This window comes from Phocoena sinus, chromosome 1 (assembly GCF_008692025.1).
Source record: "Phocoena sinus isolate mPhoSin1 chromosome 1, mPhoSin1.pri, whole genome shotgun sequence".
NCBI classification, from domain to species: domain Eukaryota; kingdom Metazoa; phylum Chordata; class Mammalia; order Artiodactyla; family Phocoenidae; genus Phocoena; species Phocoena sinus.
In genome coordinates, this window is record NC_045763.1 from 109,868,664 (window position 1) to 109,888,252 (window position 19,589).

General features: G+C 39.1%; 1 protein-coding gene across 4 annotated transcripts in view; it reads left to right on the forward strand.

Annotated features, from left to right (window-relative positions):
* The first annotated feature begins 4,981 nt into the window (after positions 1-4,981).
* RPRD2 (regulation of nuclear pre-mRNA domain containing 2) overlaps positions 4,982-19,589 on the forward strand; it is an 81,440-nt gene continuing 66,832 nt past the window's right edge. For 3 of the 4 annotated variants that reach the window (XM_032603737.1, XM_032603739.1, XM_032603740.1), the window contains exon 1: positions 5,560-5,764. In XM_032603737.1, the coding sequence (XP_032459628.1) occupies positions 5,560-5,764 (205 nt within the window). Of the gene's footprint in view, positions 5,765-19,589 lie in introns of all 4 variants that reach the window. The other variant, XM_032603738.1, reaches the window with a different exon arrangement.

Below are 19,589 nucleotides of genomic sequence, written 5' to 3' on the forward strand. Positions count from 1 at the left end.
GTCTTAAAAGTTAGGGCTTTTACTTAACTTGGTACATAACAAGGAAGAAGTTTTTTGGTTTTGTTTTTTGAGTAGGGGGAAACTAGGAGATTAGTCTGGTAATATATATAAGCTGAAGAGATATACTAGGAAGCTGATCGTGATGCTGTTGATATGTAGAAAGGTGATAATCTTTAGGTAGAGGGCAAGGGGAATGAAAAGAAGGGAATTCACGCAAGAAATATCTAGGTAGAAGTCTACAAGATTTGATAACTAGTTGAAGGGGTAGAATCAAAGATAACTAGGATATCCAACTTGAATGAATGCAGGTGATAAATTTAATCTTTGGGAGAGAATGAGCATAAAAATGAGAGAAGGGCTAAAAATGGAACTTTGGCAAACACAAGGGGGTAAGAAAACTAGCAATGGGCGGAGAAAGGATCCATTTAGTGGGATCTGATTAATGATTGTATATTTAACAGAAGCAAAGGGAAATGAATTTTAAGAAAGATTTAAGTATAATAAATAATAGCTGACATCAACGTCATCAAGCCTTTACTAAGCCAGGCACTACTTTAAACACTGTGCACACATTAACTCATTTAATAATTATAGCACCACAGAGAGTAAATTGCCAATGGTAAGTGGCAGTAAAGTAAATTGCCACTCGCAAGTAACTTGCCAACGGCAAGTGGCAGAGCCTGAATTTGAGCAGTCTGGTTCTAAGTGTCTTACTCTAAACCATTGCACTAACAGAAAAAGCTGAAGGCTGAGACTGTAAACAGTGCACTGGAATTGGCAATTAATAGATCCTTGATGCTTTTTAAGAGTGTGCTTCCTCAGCACCTATTGCAGCGCCTACCTATTTCACTGAGAAAAGAGAAGCAATTGAAGAGAATTTCTGCACATTCTCACCAACACATCTATCAACCTACCTGAATCTCTACCTAGATCTACCTTCCTGTTACAAGAAAGGAACTGTCTATGAACCTACCACCTGATCCTATCCTCTTCCACTTACTCAAGGAAATCAGCCAGCAATTGTCCCATCTCTATCCTGTATCAACTGTAGCATCTGATAATAGCTACATTATTTCCCACCTTGGAAAAAAGAAATGACCTTTTGAAACCACATTTCCCTCCAGCTTCAGCTCCATTTCTCTGCTCCCATTTTATTTCTTGAAAGAGTTGTCACCACATGATAACTCCACATCTCCCATTCTCTCTAGAACCCTCTCTAATCACTTCACTTCCTGGAAACAGCCCTTGTCAAGACCACCAGTGACTACTGTGTTTGCCAGATTCAGTGGTTATCTCAGTCCTCAACTTATGCAACCTATGCAGCAACACCTGACACAATTACTCCCTTCTGCTTGACAAATATTCATTACATGGCTTTCAGAACATTACTTGCTGGGTTCTCCTTCGCTGATCATTCATTTTCAATATCCTTTGAAACTTGCTCCTTATAGCCCAGTCCTTGGTCCTCTATTCTATCTACGCTCACTCACTTCTGGGCAACCTCATCCATCTCATGGCTTTAAGATCATCTATATACTGACAATTCTTAAACTGATGTTTCCTACCAAGAACTTTTTCATGAACTTTAGACTCACAATATCTGGTGCCATTTATGCCTCTGATACTCAAGATGTTTAACTGAAATCCCGATTTCTACTCATTTCTCACAGGACTGCTCCTTCCCCTTTCCTCCCCTGGTCCGTCTGAGAAAATGGCAATCCATTCTCCGAGGGAACAATATCACCCCACATGGAGAAAAAGTTGGCTCTTGGGGGATGAAAAAGTCTTAGATATTACAATGCTTTGTCACCTTCCAAAGCTCAGCTCTACCCAACAAAATCTTACTCCTTATTTAATTTCTCTCATTTTCTTGGGTGTGACACAAGCAGCAATGACATTGAGTTAATGGAAGATACAAAAATTGTATGCAAAGTCAGTAAGCCCGTGTGCCACAACTACTGAGCCCGCGTGCCTAGAGCCTGTGCTCCGCAACAAGAGAAGCCACTGCAATGAGAAGCCCGCGCACCGCAACGAAGACCCAACGCAGCCAAAAATAAATAAATAAAATAAAGTTAAAAGTTCACTAAATTTTTTTAAGAAATTAAATTTTCAATTATTTTACTTCTGCTGGAAATATAACAGTTTTGAATGATTTTTTTAAAACTCAGTCCCGGGCTTCCCTGGTGGTGCAGTGGTTAAGAATCCGTCTGCCAATGTAGGGGACACGGGTTTGAGTCCTGGTCTGGGAAGATCCCACATGCCGCGGAGCAACTAAGCCCATGCACCACAACTACTGAGCCTGCGCTCTAGAGCCTGCGAGCCACAACTACTGAACCCGTGTGCCACAACTACTGAAGCCCGCGTGCCTAGAGCCTGTGCTCCGCAATGAGAAGCCACCGTGATGAGAAGCCCGCTCGCGGCAACTAGAGAAAGCCCGTGTGCAACGCAGCCAAAAATAAATAAATAAATAAATAAAATAAAATAAAAAAACACTGATTCCCTGGTGGTCCAGTGGTTAGGACTCGGCGCTTTCACTGCCATGGCCCGGGTTTGATCCCTGGTCAAGGAACTAAGATCCCACAAGCCGCATGGTGTGGCAAAAAAAAAAAAAAAAAATCAAAAACTGATTTCATTGCTATTATGTATTTATATAAATTGTTAATTTACATATGTAATGCAGTGAATTGCAATTTATATACATAAATTACATTAAAGTTTATTCAGCAAATACAGTTATAAAGTTAAATATTATTTGCGTTAAAATTTTTAAGTTTTGGGACTTCCCTGGTGGCGCAGTGGATAAGACTCCATGCTCCCAATGCAGGGGGCCCGGGTTCGATCCCTGGTCAGGGAACTAGATCCTACATGCATGCTGCAACTAAGAGTTTGCATGCCACAACTAAGAAGCCCGTGAGCTGCAACTGACCAGGCACAACCAAATAAATAAATATCAAAAAAAAAAAAGAAGAATCCAGTGGAAGAAAGACATCAAAAATTTTTTTAATTTTTAACAAAGATTTTAGTCACACTTAACTCTGCATTGAATAAAAAGTAAACTTCATGCTTACTCTTGTATAAAGCACAAATATACAGACAGTACATAAACAGATATACAATATAACTGTGGTATTAACATTTCATGGGGGTTGGGGGAATAGGAAAAAATATCTAAGAAGAATCTTTAGGGTCAACAGCAATGGAAAAAAAGGCTGAGAAACACTGTTCTAGTTAATCAGGTCAGAAACCTTGGTGTCATATTAGACTCTTTTTTTTTCTTCTTCTCATATTCCCCTTAAATCCATGAGCAATCCTTTCGGCTCTACCTTCAAACTATCCAGGATCTGACGCCACTCCTTTTTTTTTTTTTTTTTTTTTGCCATGCTAGTAGAAGCCACCATCATTTCCTTGTCTGGATTACTCCAATAGCCTCCTTAACTGGTGGCTCTGCAGTCAGTCTGTTTTCAACATAGCAGCCAGTGTAATCTTTTAAAAAGAATGCTATGTAACTTTTCTGCTTAAAACTGCTCTGCTTAAGTGTTCCCCACATCAAAGTTAAAAGCCAAAGTCTTTACAGTGGCCTTCAAGGCCCTACGTGAACTCTCTCCCTTCACCTCTCAGATCTCATATTCTATCACTTGTCCTCTTCTCTAGCCACAATGGCCTCCTTGTTCTTCCTCTACTATATCAAGCCATTGCTGTTTTAGGTCCTTTACACTTGCTGTTCCACCTGCCAGCATGTTTTTCTCCCCCTCTCCCATATTTGCTTGGTTACCTTGTGCTCAACATTCAGATCAAGTATCACTTCCTTCCAGAAGCCTTCCTTGATCACCAAACCACCATTCCCATTCCCTTAAGGACCACACACACAACCCCTCTCTCTTCCTTACCTTGCTTCATGCTACTTCATAGAACTTATTACTCCCTGATATATTTTTTATGGTCTCCTGCCAATAAGCCCCAGAAAAAAGGGATATTTGTCTATTTTGCTATGTTACTCCCCCACATCTAAAACTGTACTTGGCACAAGACGTTCAACAACTTTTTGTTGAATTAACAAATACTATACGTGAGCTTGACAAAACAGGTTCCCTGCCTCAAAAAACGTGAGTCTACTGAGAAGACGTGAAAGAATTAAAATACAATAACTGCATGTGTTCAGTGGAACAAAGAAGTCTCCAAATCTGCCCAGAGAATTTACGTAGGCATATGCAATTGCACGGTTAATCTAGGTTGTGCTAATCAATGTAATAATAAATATCTAAGGCTTTTGTAAACTATAATTTATTATGCAATTGTGAGACTGTAACATATCTGGCGAAGGTGAGATCACATCTTGCCTTTTATTGTTTCCGCGTCTCGAAAACTCTACGGGGAAAATTTTCGTTTCACTTCATTTACTTCCTCTTCCTATAATCCAAAAAGTCAAGTGGCTGTGAGTGTTAATGTCCCAGGGGAGTGTAAAAAATTGTTTGGTCTGGGAGTCTGCGTAGTGAATGGCTCGCTGGAGCTGGCGCATGCGCATCCTCTGAGGCACCGCAAGATGGCTGCTAGCTAGTTTGTGGCGCGTCGGTGCCCCGAGGAATTAGCAGCGGCGGCGGCGGCGGCGGCAGCTGCAGGTGCCAGAAAATAACAGTGGCCGCTGAGCGGTGGGAGTTTCTCGGCCCTGCTGTGTGAGCTGGACAGCCCCAAGGGAGACACCTCGCTAGGAAGCAAAACGCGGGGCGGAGCGGTGAAGCCCCTCCCCCAACCTCTCCTTAGTTTGACCAACTCCCTCTCCCACCCTTCTCTCCCCGTTTTTCCTCCCAGCCCGCTACGCGCTGGCCTGCTGCGCAGGCGCACGAATACTCGAAGCGCCTCCTTAGCCCTTGGGGCTTGTGGGCTTCTGCGCGCGCTTCCCGTTCTTCTCCCTTGATTGGCCAGATTGCCCCGCCATCACACCTCCCTCTGCTTTTTCTAGGTTGAGAAGGAAGCAGGGGGGCGGGGCCAAGCAGCGCGTGCGCGATAGTGTTGCTGTCCCTTTGCTGCTGTTGCGTTGCAAAAAAAATCCTGACTAGGTAGCCTTGGGCCTTTCTGTGCTAGAGGATCTAAAGGAGAGAGAAAGATTTCTGCAACTGACGGGGCAGTCGGGTAGTATTAACTTTAAGATATTCATGCCCGCTCTTAGAGGAGTGTGGGGGAACGGCCTTAAGCGTTGAGAGCCGAAGAGTATAAAACCATTAATTTCCGGGCCAGGCGTTTAGAAAGGCTTTGCAGGACCTGTTTTCTGCGCAATTCTTCCGTGATTACTGACTGGTTTAAACACAATCCCTTGAACAATTACGATAAACCTTCGAAATCCGCAGCCCCTCTTTGCAGCGTGTAGGAGCCGCCAGCGTGCCCAGCAGCTGGTCCTCCCGTCCTACCTCCAGAAGAGCCTAGCGCGTGCACCATCCCCACCCCCTGGCCCCCCTCCCCACCTGCGGCTTTCACGCACTCGCAGTGATTGTTTTGCCCGCTCCCGCCGCCGCCGCCGCCGCCGCGGCCGCCAGAGGAGCAGCAGCGCTTGTGCAAACCGGGAAGATGGCGGCCGGCGGCGGCGGAGGCGGCAGTAAGGCCTCCTCCTCGTCGGCCTCTTCGGCAGGGGCTCTGGAGTCCTCGTTGGATCGAAAATTCCAGTCGGTAACTAACACCATGGAATCTATTCAAGGCTTGTCATCTTGGTGTATAGAGAACAAGAAACACCACACTACTATCGTCTACCATTGGATGAAGTGGCTCCGGAGATGTGAGTGTTGGGGGGTGACTAGGGAAGGGAAGACTGGGGATGGAAGGAAATACTACCCGAAACGCTTAGGGTTTCCCTGTGGAGCCGCTGCATTCGGTTGGGGTTGTTCATATTAAAGCTTCGACCAGAGTGTACCCAAACTCAGACCCTATTCCTAGCCAGGATTGTCCTGAATGCAGGAGGCTCATCATTTCTTGGATTTTATAGCGACTGACTTGGTGTGACCTTGGGACGTTGGGCCCAAATCTGTTGAGATTTACATGTTGTTTCAGAGCTTTGTAAGGTGATGTTGTTTTTACTGAACCTTCACAGAAATTGTTGCGTCCGTTTATTTCTTATAGGCCCTGACGTGTTAATGATTTCTTGTTCTCCTGGTGATAGACACGCTATGGTTTAAGCAGTAGTAAATGCATCTACTTCGCTGGAATATGTGGGACCATTCTATTTTCCACTGACCTAAAACGTGTGATGTGTAATAAGAAGGGCCTTACCTAGATGAAGAGGTAACGTGAGCTCCACATAGAGCTGAGGCGACCACCTGAGAGGTTTTTGTAGCTATGTTTGCTGCAGTAAAATACAGGCTTCTTGATACTGACCGGAAACAACCGTAGTCAGTATCGCCACTAACACCATAAAATGGAAAACATATCCGGCTACTTTTCAACCAGTTCAGATACCTTTTTAAAGAATAGGAATTGGTTTCATAGGTAATCAAAACAAAGAATCAGGAAGTGTGCTTTTTGAATAGGTACTACTCTTTTACCCCAGTTAATTGCTTTTTTGTCTACATCGTGGAGTTTTTTTCACTTTACTGCGTTACTGCAGAAAGAGGTCTGTTAGACTGTCAGGAAGCATGGATTGTTTGCAGAAAATTTCAGATCTTTTAGGACAAAGTGTGGAGAAGTCATTTGTTGCTTCCTGCTGAGAAGAGAGGGTTGACCCTAAATCCATGTATATCTATCTGAATTTTAGGTCTGCTTCCTGTCTATGGCACGTCACCAGTGAGACCCATCATTCACTTATTCTTCTTATTCCACTTTTGCTATTGCCCCTATAGTGTTTGAATTTGTGTTTACTTTTAGGGAACAGATGGATAAAATTTACAAAATCATAGACCCCAAACTTCAAATCATTTGTGTATAAAGTTATTGTTGGGAGAGATGTTTTGTGGCTCTTTGAATAACATATGCAGAAAGAGTTGTATAACCAAGGCAGGATTACCTATATTTACCAATAGCAGATCAAAGTTACTTTCTTTCCAAGAGGTAAAATTAGAACATACAATATCAAGTACCAGTCATTATCAAAGACTCACATAGTAAGTATCTACTATGTACCCAGCCCTTTGTCATTTACAATATATCTAGTATCTCATTATACCTTAAACTAACCCTAAGAAGTAGATTTTTTAATAATTGATTTACAGATGTGGAAACTAAGCCTCAGAAATGTTAAGTAAGCTGCTTAAGTTTATACAGTAAAATGGTGGAGTTGGGATTTGACTCCACCATATCAGATGACAATGGCCACATTTAACTTTGTAAAGTAATGTTTTCATGATTATTCTTTAATGTTTTTGGTATACCAGTGGTAGCAAGCAGTGCTCAAGCCTGAGGACGTATTCTCCTTAAACATATTTTTCTTCCTGTTTTAAAACATTTTTACTTTTTCTACCTTTGGGCTCTGGTGCTTTAACTGTATGGTTACATCATTTGCAAGAATAAGTTGGTCGCCATCCCTGCCTGTGGGATTACAAATGCAATTACAATATATTTTTTACAGTCAGCGATAACGAGATACACTGGAGCCAGAATTTTTCTGCCTCTACTTTTGATATTGTGCCTGAGCTTATTTCCCTTGTTGATATTTTAAGAGTGAAAAAAATGATTGCTCTAGGAAGACAGTACTTCATTTGAAGTGTATTATATACAGTTTGTATAGTTCAATGCTTTTGGCTTTCTATAAACCTGATTTTTTTTTTGTCTGGTGGAATGCAACTTAACTTTCTAAAATGGTTAAGGGTAATTTGTAGTTGTTTTATGTTTACGTTGAGTGAACATCGTTTATCTTATTGTAAATAAAGCCTTTTGAGAGAAATATTCAGGAGATTGTTGTTAGAATTATTTTAGTTCGAGTTTGGTTTCTAAGTCAGCTTTAGGCAAATTTGTGAAATAGGTGTCTTTGGCATTCCCAGCCTTTCTGTCCATTTTCCTGATGCCACTTTTGCTTCTCCTTTTTTTCTTTGGCATCCATTATTTAGTAACTTATATTTAGACCTCAGTGGGAGTTTAAGTGACTATGTTAACTCTTCCTGAGATATTTTCATTTTTATCCTTTATTTCATAACGTGTAATAAGAGACTTTTGTTCACTTTAAAGGAAATACTTTAGGGAGTTCCCTGGTGGCCTAGTGGTTAGGATTCTGGGCTTTCACTGCCATGGCCCAGGTTCAATCCCTGATCGGGGAACTGAGAGCCTGCAAGCTGCGCAGTATGGCCAAAAAATAAATAAATAAAAATTAGAAAAACAATAAAGGAAATAACTTAGAGAAGGCAAGTAGTCTTCCTCAAGCACACTCCATGGTGGGTTATACTGATTTTTTTTTTTTTTTTTTTTTTTTTTTTGTGGTACACGGGCCTCTCACTGTTGTGGCCTCTCCCGTTGCGGGGCACAGGCTCCGGATGCGCAGGCTCAGCGGCCATGGCTCACGGGCCTAGCCACTCAGCGGCATGTGGGATCTTCCCGGACCGGGGCACGAACCCATGTACCCTGCATCGGCAGGCGGACTCTGAACCACTGTGCCACCAGGGAAGCCCTGGGTTCTACTGATTTTATTCAGACTTGTTTTAATTTGTTTGACTGAAGCTTCCATTACTATCATTTTTCAAAAGTGATCTTTCTGTAGCATAAACAGATGTCATTTCTGTGCTTTAAAATCCTTCAGTGATATCCCATTGCAACAGGCTTAAAGGGTTAAACTTCTTTTTACTACAAGTAAAAGGTCTACAAGGTCCTACACCACCTGCCCTGCCTACTACCTCTCAGGCTTCTTCTAATCCTATCTTCCCATCATTTAGATCCAAGCTCAAATATTACCTCCTCAGAAAGGCCTTCCCTAATGATCTTATTTCAAATGGTTCCTTCAGTTGCATTATAACACATCACTTTATTTTCAGTATATGAAATTACCTTATTTATTTGTTTATATGCTTACTGTTTATTTTCTTCCACCAGATGACAGGGCTGTGTCTTCTTTGCTGCTACATCCCCAAGCAACTAGAACAGTGTTTGGCACACAATAAGTAATCAGTAAATATTTGCCAATATAATTTTGTGAAATAGTTAATCAAGAACTTGAATTATTTTAATTTCTGTTTATCAGAAGGCAGCATTTATAATTTAGTAAAAGAAATGATAGGTATGGTTGTTGGCAGTTTCAAAATATGGCGCTTATATGGGCTTGATGTGCAATTTGACTAGACTGTCATTTCTGTATTTTGTTCATCTGTCCCATTTTTAATGTAACATGGAAATAAGTATGGAAAAGTAGAAAAACACAGACTTTAGAATTAGACCCAGGTTCAAATCTTAATTCCATCAGTTAATACCTGGGCACAGTACTTAAATTGTGAGTCTCAATTTCTGATCTGTGAGTAGAGATAATTATCTCTCATAGGCTTGTTGTCTAGATTTAAGAAGATAATGCATGTATTTTGGTATAGGTCCTAGCATATACATATATGTTCACATTATTTATTATGGTGACAACGATGATGTAGATAGTCTTAAGGTCCTAACTATTCGAAATAATTACTTTGTTTTGGGAACAGTGCTGGAAATTACATTCCCAGTCAGAGGGAGATGATTTGGACCAACCTTTCTGTAGTGAATTAGCAAGTTGTCTGAAGAACTAGTAGGACAAAATGGAAAATACTGTGTTCATGATATCTCCAAATTGTTTTGCTTCTAACCATTGAATGGGTTGGTCTGTTTTAGAAGGTGTATGAGAATTGAAATGAGTTTTTGAAGAAAAGGGGGTTATAGGAAAGTAGAATCATTTGTAGAGCAGAAAAGCTGTTAAGATTTCCCTTCAGCTGTTTTTGGTACGAACTTTAAGTATGTACAAGATTAGAAAAGTAATAACACTCCTGCCAACACTGATCACCCCACTTCAAAAGTAGTTATCTTTTTTTTTAATTAATCAATTAATTTATTTTTGGCTGCGTTGGGTCTTAATTGCCGTGCACAGGCTTTGTCTAGTTGCGGCGAGCGGGGGTCTACTCTTCGTTGCGGTGCGCCGGCTTCTCGTTGTGGTGCGCTGGTTTCTCGTTGCGGTGGCTTCTCTTGTTGCCGAGCACAGGCTCTAGGCGCGCAGGCTTCAGTTGTGGCTCGTGGGCTGCAGAGCGCAGGCTCAGTAGTTGTGGCCCATGTGCTTAGTTGCTCCACAGCATGTGGGACCTTCCCAGAACAGGGCTCGAAGCCGTGTCCCCTGCATTGGCAGGTGGATTCTTAACCACTGCGCCACCAGGGAAGTCCCAGTAGTTATTTTAATGGCCGATCTTTTTTCTTCTGTCGCCTTTACTTTCCCTTCTCCTCCTCCTCATTTGAAGCAAATCTCAGTACAATCTGGTATTTTCTCCACAAGAGAAACTGTTATATAAATATGGACTGTCCAAAAAAAACCTCTTAATACAGGATTAATTTGTTGCAGAGAATTAGAAAAGTGCAATTTACTATTTTTGATGTATGGCAGTGGTTTCTCAGATCCTTGAATGGACCATGAAGCTGGTAATAATTTTCTAGCTAACTTTTATCAAGTGCTTATTATGTGCCAGGCACTGTTCCAAGCATTTTACACTTATTAATTCATTCAGTCTTCATAATTCTTTGAAGTAGGTATTGTTATGATCCCCACTTTACAGATGGGAAAACAGAGGCACTGAGAGGTTGAGTAACTTGCCCATGGTTAGAGAGCTAATAAGTGGTGGATCCAGGATTCAACCCAGGCATTCTTGATTTAGAGCATACACTCTTAGCCACTGTACTACACAGCCTTTCCTATTCATAAAATATTTTCTACAATATTAGGCCATGCAGATTAACTAGAATATCTGCATTTTGAAGCTTTGTGGGTATTTTTGTTTTTATTTTTGCTTTCTGTGGGAAAACTGATTATCTTGTATAGATTTGAAGTTCTGATAGTCATTTATAATTTTAAAAAAGGGAAAACAAGTTGAACATGTTAGTTACTAAAGTTGTTTACTTGATAAAAATCTCTAAATGTTAGGTTTTAGATTAAATAATAGAAGGATTTTTTTTGGTGGCAAAAAGTTTGGGGTACCACACTGGTACCTCCATTGGTCAGTGGAGAGTGAAGTCTATAATCTTGTATTTGATATTGCACAAATCTGAGGGTCTGGAACTATTTTTTGCAGCTCTGGTATCTGAAATGTAGCTATTCCTTTAACCGTTTACTTTCCTTGTAATTCATCCTTTGTAGCAGATATGTTGGCTACACATAGAGTATAACAGTACTGCCATAGCTTTTTAATCACATATCACATGTATACAAATATAGGTGGACTAGGTACAAATTCTTACTTTAAGTTCCAAGATGAATTTTGCTTACAAATCCCTAGTTTACATTCAGTTCTTTTAACAAATATTTATTGAATACCTACTGTGCCAGGCACTGGGGACATAAGCAGGTGAATAAAATGGAGAAAAATTTTTGTCCTCTCAGAGCCTATACTGTTAGAAGAGGAGACAAGCAACAAACAAACAAAATATTAAATATATTAGAAGGTAAAAAATATTAGGAGTGCTAAAGAGAAATATAAATCAGGGAAGGGGAATACAGAGTGTTATAAGAGTTTGCAGTTTTAAATTAGGTGCTAAGGGAAGGCCTCACTGAGAATGTGACTTTTGAGCAGGAAGGTGAGGTATAGGCAATATAGATAGGAGACTGTGAGAGAAGAATGTTCCAAGACAAAGAGAACAGAAAAATACAAAGGTCTTGAGGTTAGAGTGTGCCTGGTGAGTTGAAGAAAGCTTTTGTGGCTGGAAAGAAGTAGTGAAAGTAAGGATTAGCAGATGAACTCAGATTATGGTGGGTGATATGGCAGGAGGGGCAGATCACAAAGAATTTTATAGGCATTCTTGGGCTTTTATTTTGAATGAGATGAGGCAGAGGAGTGATGTGAACAGATTTCTGTTTTTAAAAGATCATTCTAGTTGCTGCAGAAATAGGGATGCCAGTAGGTGGCTATTGAAGTAATCCTGGGATAAAATACTGGTGGTTTGGACAAGCTTTATAAGAAGTAATTTAATTCTACACCTGTTCTGAAGGTAGATCCAAACGGCTTTCTAGATGAATTAAATGTGGGGTAAGAGAGGAGAGTTTTCAAGAATGACTCTGGGGTTTTTTTGGCTGAGTGACTAGAAAGAGTTGACATTTATCGACAAACTTCACTCATTTCAAGTGTACAATTCATTTGTTTTAGTATATTCACAGAGTTGTGCGACAGTCACCACAGGGTATCTGCTTAGTATGTAAATTGTCTTTAGAGCCATCAGCCTGGAAGAGATGTACTAGGAAGTAAGTGTAGATAGAGAAGTAAGTGTAGTAAGACAGAGTAATAAGTATAGATAGAGAAGATGTCCAGAGAGAAGGCTCTGGGGCATTCTGGTATTTCAGATACCTCTTTCTGCTTACTTGGTCTAATGTGTTATTGTGTGTGGTTCTTTCTGAGGTTCAAGGTAAACTTTCAGCTCCCCAAAGAAGTAATAAATCTATTTTGATCTCTTGCATATTTCTACTCTTGGGTTAGGTTTAATGGCACTTCTGGATTAGTTAGGCATTAGGTCTGTTATAATTCCCAGTTGTAAAGTTATTGCACAATCTTCTCTCTGCCCTTTGGATGCCTAGGTCACCTTTTCTTCCATCCATTGCCCTAGGTTCATAGAGATGTAGATAATTTCCATGTTTTCTGACAGTATTTCAAAACATGAGCTACCGTGATTATTAACGTGTGATTATTGTAATGGTGTATACTAAATGAGCCTTTTTATGTGTATTATGAGACTTTACAGGCAGTTATATTCTTCATTTAGCTGCTTTGTCTCTCAAATGCAGAAGGGTTGTTTATATACATGGCCTTAGGTGGATTTAAAGCAATATGTAAAACATACTTTTGCTGTACATCCCATAGTAAGCTAAATGTTAAATTATATAGCAAATAAACATTCCCATAAATCAAAGTGTGAAACAGTATTGACAAACTTCAAGTGATTTTGTGGTGTGGAAATATCTTGAAAATTCCATTGGAAATTTCCATTTCCAATGTAAAATTACTAATATTAACATTTCCTTAAACAGGCCACCCCAAAATTACAGTCCTATTGGTAGAGAAGGGGTGAGTGTATGTTTGTGTGTAATTTCTTAGAGAGTGGAGACTTCTGATTTTATTCTTAGTGATTTGACTTCCTGCCTTTCATAAACTCATAAATAATAGATGCATCCAAACTCCCTTTTCTCCTAAGCTTTTGTCATTCAGTTATGATCTTTTTAAAATTTTTTATTTTTTAATTAATTAATTTTTTTAACCCCTCTGGCATCAGTCATGGACAGATAAAGCCACAATTCCAAGATTCCTAACACCCTGGTCTCCGGATTCAAGGTACAACTGGCAATAGCCTCTGTCCACCAGGCAGGTGATGGAAGCCAGTTTGCAAGTGTGAAGCTGGCTGGTGGGAAGATAAGGAGGGGGCTGAAGGGGCTGTGAGGCTCTTTTTTTTTTAATTAATTAATTTTTTGGCTGCGTTGGGTCTCTGTTGCTGCACGTGGGCCCCCTTCAGCTGCGACGAGCTGGGGCCACTCCTTGCTGTGCGCCGGCTTCTCATTGCAGTGGCTTCTCTTGTTGCGGAGCACAGGCTCCAGGCACACGGGCCTCAGCAGTTGTGGCTCGCGGGCTCCAGAGCGCAGGCTCAGTAGTTGTGGTGCACAGACCCAGTTGCTCAGCAGCATGTGGGATCCTTCTGGACCAGGGCTTGAACCCGTGTCCCCTGCATTGGCAGGCGGATTCTCAACCACTGCGCCACCAGGGAAGCCCAAGTTATGATCTTTTCTTTTAATCTTTTTTTTTTTTCCACTTTTCCCAAGTGTTTAGTGTTCTACAGCAGTACCTTAAAATATTTTGGGTTAGTTGTTTTAAAATTTCATCTGAGAACTAAGACTACATGAGGTTTTTTAATGTGTAGAAGGAGCTCAGAGACCCTGGTAAAAGAAAGTTACTCAAGAACTTAACACTGTTGCACAAACCACCTTGACTGAGTTTCTCATCTGTTTGTCAAGGAAACAAAAAGGAGTTGGTGCTTTGTAGTGCTTTTGATTCCACTGCATCCACAGATTTTAGTTATAGAACACTGGAGAGATGCACATCTTGTGGAGAAGTAGTAGAACCTAGTTACTCCTTCTGGAACAAGGCAACAATTCCATTTGTGCTTTAGAACATTAAAGTCTTTCTGGCTAAGATAAAGATAGTTTAAAAAAAGAAACTCATTGTTTTTCTTGTTCTCTTAGAAACATTAAAATAGAGGCTGTTTGATGAAAGAAATAAAATGTTTAATACGCTGGGTTTAAATTTTGGTTGCAGCCTTTTATCTTTCTCTCTCGTCTCTTCCTCCACTTCACTTGCTAGTGATTCGTTTCACTTACTTTCACCCTATGGTTCTTTGGTACCCACCAGAGGTGGCTGGGGGGAGAAAGGAGATTGATTATTTCCTTTAGTGAAAGTTTCACTGTTAGAAGGGAAAAGATTTTTTAATGTTAGGCATTATAACTTACCATTTTCAATTAAAAAAGACCCGAATGGATCCTGTGCTGTTTTTGTGTTCCCTTTACTGTCATTATAGTTTTAAAATGGTAGCATGACGCATTATTTTAAAATGATGATCTCTGTCCAAGAGGCAGTCAGTATTACTTGAGTTATTTCTTAACATTACTTGAGTTATTTCTTAACATTACTTGAGTTATTTCTTAACATTACTTGAGTTATTTCTTAACATTTCTTTTATAGTGTATTCCTATGTCCAAAGATACAGAATTCAGAAAATTAATTTAGGAATATTGGGTGCTTACTCTATGTAAAACTTTATGTTAGGTTGCTCGCTGAAAGAGATGGAATTATAAGGAACTTAACGTTTCATGACTAAGATAAGAATTGAACAAAAATAACTTGTTCTGGGAATGATAGTATGAGTTTTTACATGCTGTACCAGTTTCGAAGAGTTATCACTTTTTGGTTGGAGTGAAGGTATCATTCACTGAGCACTCTTACTAGATATCAAACATATACATACATACATATATGTATATATATTCCTATCATCCTAACATAAGCTCTGGAAGGTAGGAGTTATCCCCACTTAAAATTCTTATAAACCGAGGCTTAGGGAAGCCAATTGATTATTTTGAGGAAATTGTCAGACCATTTTTATAGTATAGGAAAGGGAAACTGCCTGGTTTCAGGGTGGCTAAGCATAAGCTTAATTTTTTTTCCCCCCTTGGTTTTGTTCTCTGAAGGCAGAAGGTGAGAGTGAGTGGGAGAAATACAAGAAATACGGTGGATTCAAAGCCTGAGTTGCTTACAATTACTTTGTTATTATTTAACAATGTTCTTTATTAAGTTTCCAATCATTAATACAGTTAACTTCACAAACATTATCACTAATAGATTTAGTAATAAATAGTTAACATTTCCTGAGTTCTTATCGTGTGATCTCATTTAATATAGCAATTCATGAGGTATTGATATTATGTAATTTTTATTACTTAGTAAGGCTATTAGTGATATATATGTAAAATTACGCTGGTGAAGGGAAAATAATAAAGAAAACGTTATAGATGATATAACTGAAGCACTTGAAGGCTCAGTGAGGTAAAATTAATTGTTCAAGTTTCATAGCTAGTAAGCAGTAGAGCCAGAATTAAAATCTAAGCAGTCTTGACTCCAGCGCCTACTCTCTACCTTTGTGCTAGACTGCGTTCCACTTCTTTCAAAGTCTATTGGTATTTTGTAGTGTTCCATAGTGTGGTATATATAGTATAATGGTTCCCAAACAGCCCTTGTGCCTGTTTTTTCCCAGCTTTTTAATATATTATTGACATGTAACATTGTGTAAGTTGTGATGATTAGATACATGTATAAATTGCAGAATGATTACCGCAAGATGCACTTAGTAACTTTCAAGTATATAATGCCATACTGTTAACTATAGTCACCATGTTGTATGTTAGATCCCCAGAACTTATTTATCTTATAACTGCAAGTTTGTACCCTTTGACCAACGTCTTCCCATTCCCCCACTCCCTGACTCCTGGCAACCACCGTTCTACTCTCTGTTTCTGTGAGTTCTGTGCCTGTCTACTTTGATGATTTCACTAAGCTGCAGAGGTGAAAAAAATTCATTAATTCGTATATAGCAATAAATTGAATATAGAAGCAGATATGAGAACTTAGCTGTCTTCTGTTGAGCCAAAACATTAGATTTTCAAGAATGTAAAACAGTGCTACTCTCCTCACTAAATTTTTTTCTCTTGCAAATATAGTTATTTTTAATAAAATATGTATAACTTATTAACTGAATGGTTTTATTATTTTTAATGAATTAGTAGATATTTTAAAATTCTTAGTTTTAATTTATAATACAGTAAAGAGCATAGATGTAACTAACCCACATAAGCAAAAGCTCTTTGGGGTCTTCAGTAATTTTTAGGAGGGTAAAGGTATCCTGAAACCAAAAGGTTTGAGAATTCACTGATTTATTGATATGTTATAGAATGACCTTTATTAAGTTTCTGCAACGTACACATCCATTGTCTCTCATCTTAATACTGTGTATTGCCCAGGGGTTACCAGATGTTATTTTATAACCATTTAATTACTGTTTTTTAATTTGTGAGATCATAAGTTTGATAACTTTTTATTTTGCCAAATAAGGATGTAAAATACACTACCATTTATATTATCACTATCATTTTATAAATTACCACTTTATATGAAAAATTTGCCTTAATGTCCTTGTCTTTCAGGTCTTAGCTCATCTCCTTAGAGGTTGATCCCTATCGTCCTAGCCAAAGAGCCTACCCTACCCCACTTTGCTCCTATCTATCATTCTCTTACTGCATCACCCTATTTTATTTTCTTTATATACCTTTTCCCATTATAAGATATTACCTTATTTATTTGTTTATTTACTAAGATGCACGTCCCCTCTCACCCCCAACTAGAATGTAAGCCCATGACAGCAGGGACTTTGTTTTGCCCACCACTACATCCTCATCACCTTGAAGATGGTGTAGAACATAGAAAGTGCTTAATTAATGACTTTCTTATATCTGACCACAGAGCACACTTCGAGAATTGTTGCTATAGAGGTTTTACATAGTTTTGTTTACATAGATTTACATATGTAGGGGGATATACAATATTGTATAGTGGTTAATTGGCAAAGTACATGGGTTTTCGACTTCAGTAGGCATTATAATTGTTACTTAACCTCTTAAAGCCTTTAAATAGGGATAATAATAATACAACACACCGTATGTGATTGTTGGTGGTATTAAAAAAGATAATTCAGGGCTTCCCTGGTGGCGCAGTGGTTGAGAGTCCGCCTGCCGATATAGGGGACACGGGTTCGTGCCCCGGTCCGGGAAGATGCCGCATGCCGTGGAGCGGCTGGGCCCGTGAGCCATGGCCGCTGAGCCTGCGCGTCAGAGCCTGTGCTCCGCAACGGGAGAGGCCACAGCAGTGAGAGGCCCGCGTACCGCAAAAAAAAAAAACCAGATAATTCATATAAAGTGCTTTGCAAACTACCTGACATTTAGAAAGCTCAGCACTGTACAACAGAAATTAACACAACATTGTAAATCAACTACACTTCAGTAAAAAAAAAAAATATACCTATATGTATAAAGAAAGTTCAGCAAATGGTAACTATTGTTGTTTTTAAATGCAATTATGGTATGTATTTTTGTTACACTATGTTTCATGCAGGCCTGTGTGCTTAAGCTTTAAATTCTTCCAGTTAATCCTGCATACCCTAGGTGAAATTTTAAGGTTAATAATCCAAAAGAATGAACACAGATTTTTTAGGCCTTTTTATTAATTCTAGAGAATGCCTGGAAAACACACTAATTTGGAAACTATTTATCTGTTTTGAGTATTTCAAGTACCTATTTGTATAAAAACATCTTGCAGTTCTAGAAGTTCATAGAATTTAAGAATCTTTCATATATTTTTTTTTTTTTTTTTTTTTTTTTTGTGGTATGCGGGCCTCTCACTGTTGTGGCCTCTCCCGTTGTGGAGCACAGGCTCCGGAAATGCAGGCTCAGCGGCGATGGCTCATGGGCCCAGCCGCTCTGTGGCATGCGGGATCCTCCCGGACCGGGGCACAAACCCGTGTCCCCTGCATTGGCAGGTGGACTCTCAACCACTTGCGCCACCAGGGAAGCCCTTTCATATATTTTTATAGCTGTTGTGCTAATATGAAAATGCATCTCAAAGAAGGGATTTCACAGGGACAGCAATATCTTTAGTGCTGCTGGATTTTTAAAAATAACCTATCAAAAACAAGGGGTTTATAAAAATTTAAGTTGGAATAATAAAGACCAAATATTAATCATATTTTCATTTAAAATTTGAAATTCAAGATTTTTTTAAAAGAAAATTTCATTTCAAGACACATTTTGGAAGATCAATTTTACTTTGTTTTAAAAGTCTTTAAAAACCTGGTAATAGAAAAGTGAACAGCTTTTGAAATCCATTTATAGGTCATCCTTACACATATATACTGTGTTTAGTATAAACTAGGATAAGAATTCATCTCTATTCTCCTATTGATTCTTATCCTCAGATTGCCATGTACAGTACATATGTATAAACTGATAAATGTGGATAAGATACAGAGAAAATATAGCAATAAACAAAAAATATGAATTTGACTTTGTACAAAAGCATTTTCTAGAAAGTGGTGATGTTTAGGTTGTCACTGTCAAAGCTTAGGTACTACGAAGTTAGAGTTAAACCTGTTTCATGCTGCTAGACTTTAGCACCTTTAATAAAATGCTTCATGAATTTCCAGAAGGAGTGGGGGATGGTCTGTTCAGTATTTTCCAAACTTATTTGACCATGGAGTTCCTTTCATTTCTAGCCATCTCATGTGATTACTGTTCTATGGAACGCACATTGGGAAGCTTTGTTATGGATGTTTTTCTAGGAAACCCCCAATTAAAGAGCAGAGAGAACCAATTTATATTTGTGTGTAGTAAGAAAGGCTTCATGGAGGAAACAGTTGTTCAAAAAAGATGTGAAGCAGGTGAAAGAAGGTATCTCAAATACAAACAAAGGTGTGAAAGAATCAGAAGCAGAGAGTGAACAATCAGAAGTACACATAGACAAGTGAGGATGGAAAAGACAAAGAGAAGCAAAGAAGCAGTAAAAACCATGATTTTTAAGACACTGGTGGGGAGGGGAAGGTATGTTGAAAACAAAGTAACTATGTATGTATAGGCACAAAAGCTACAATAGATAGTGATTGTAACACTGGACCAAAATTACTTTTTTGTAATATTGGTAGTAGTATATTTTCGGATTTATTCAAAGCTTTTAGAATTCAAAAATTGAAGTTAAGTCTGTGAGCCCAGATTTTTAATGTATTTCATATTTTAAAACATCAAGTAAAAATGTAAATTTATAAAAACATAACTATTAAACATAGGTTATTGTTGTAAATCATCAGCTCCTCCTGGTTTTGCTGCTTCCTTT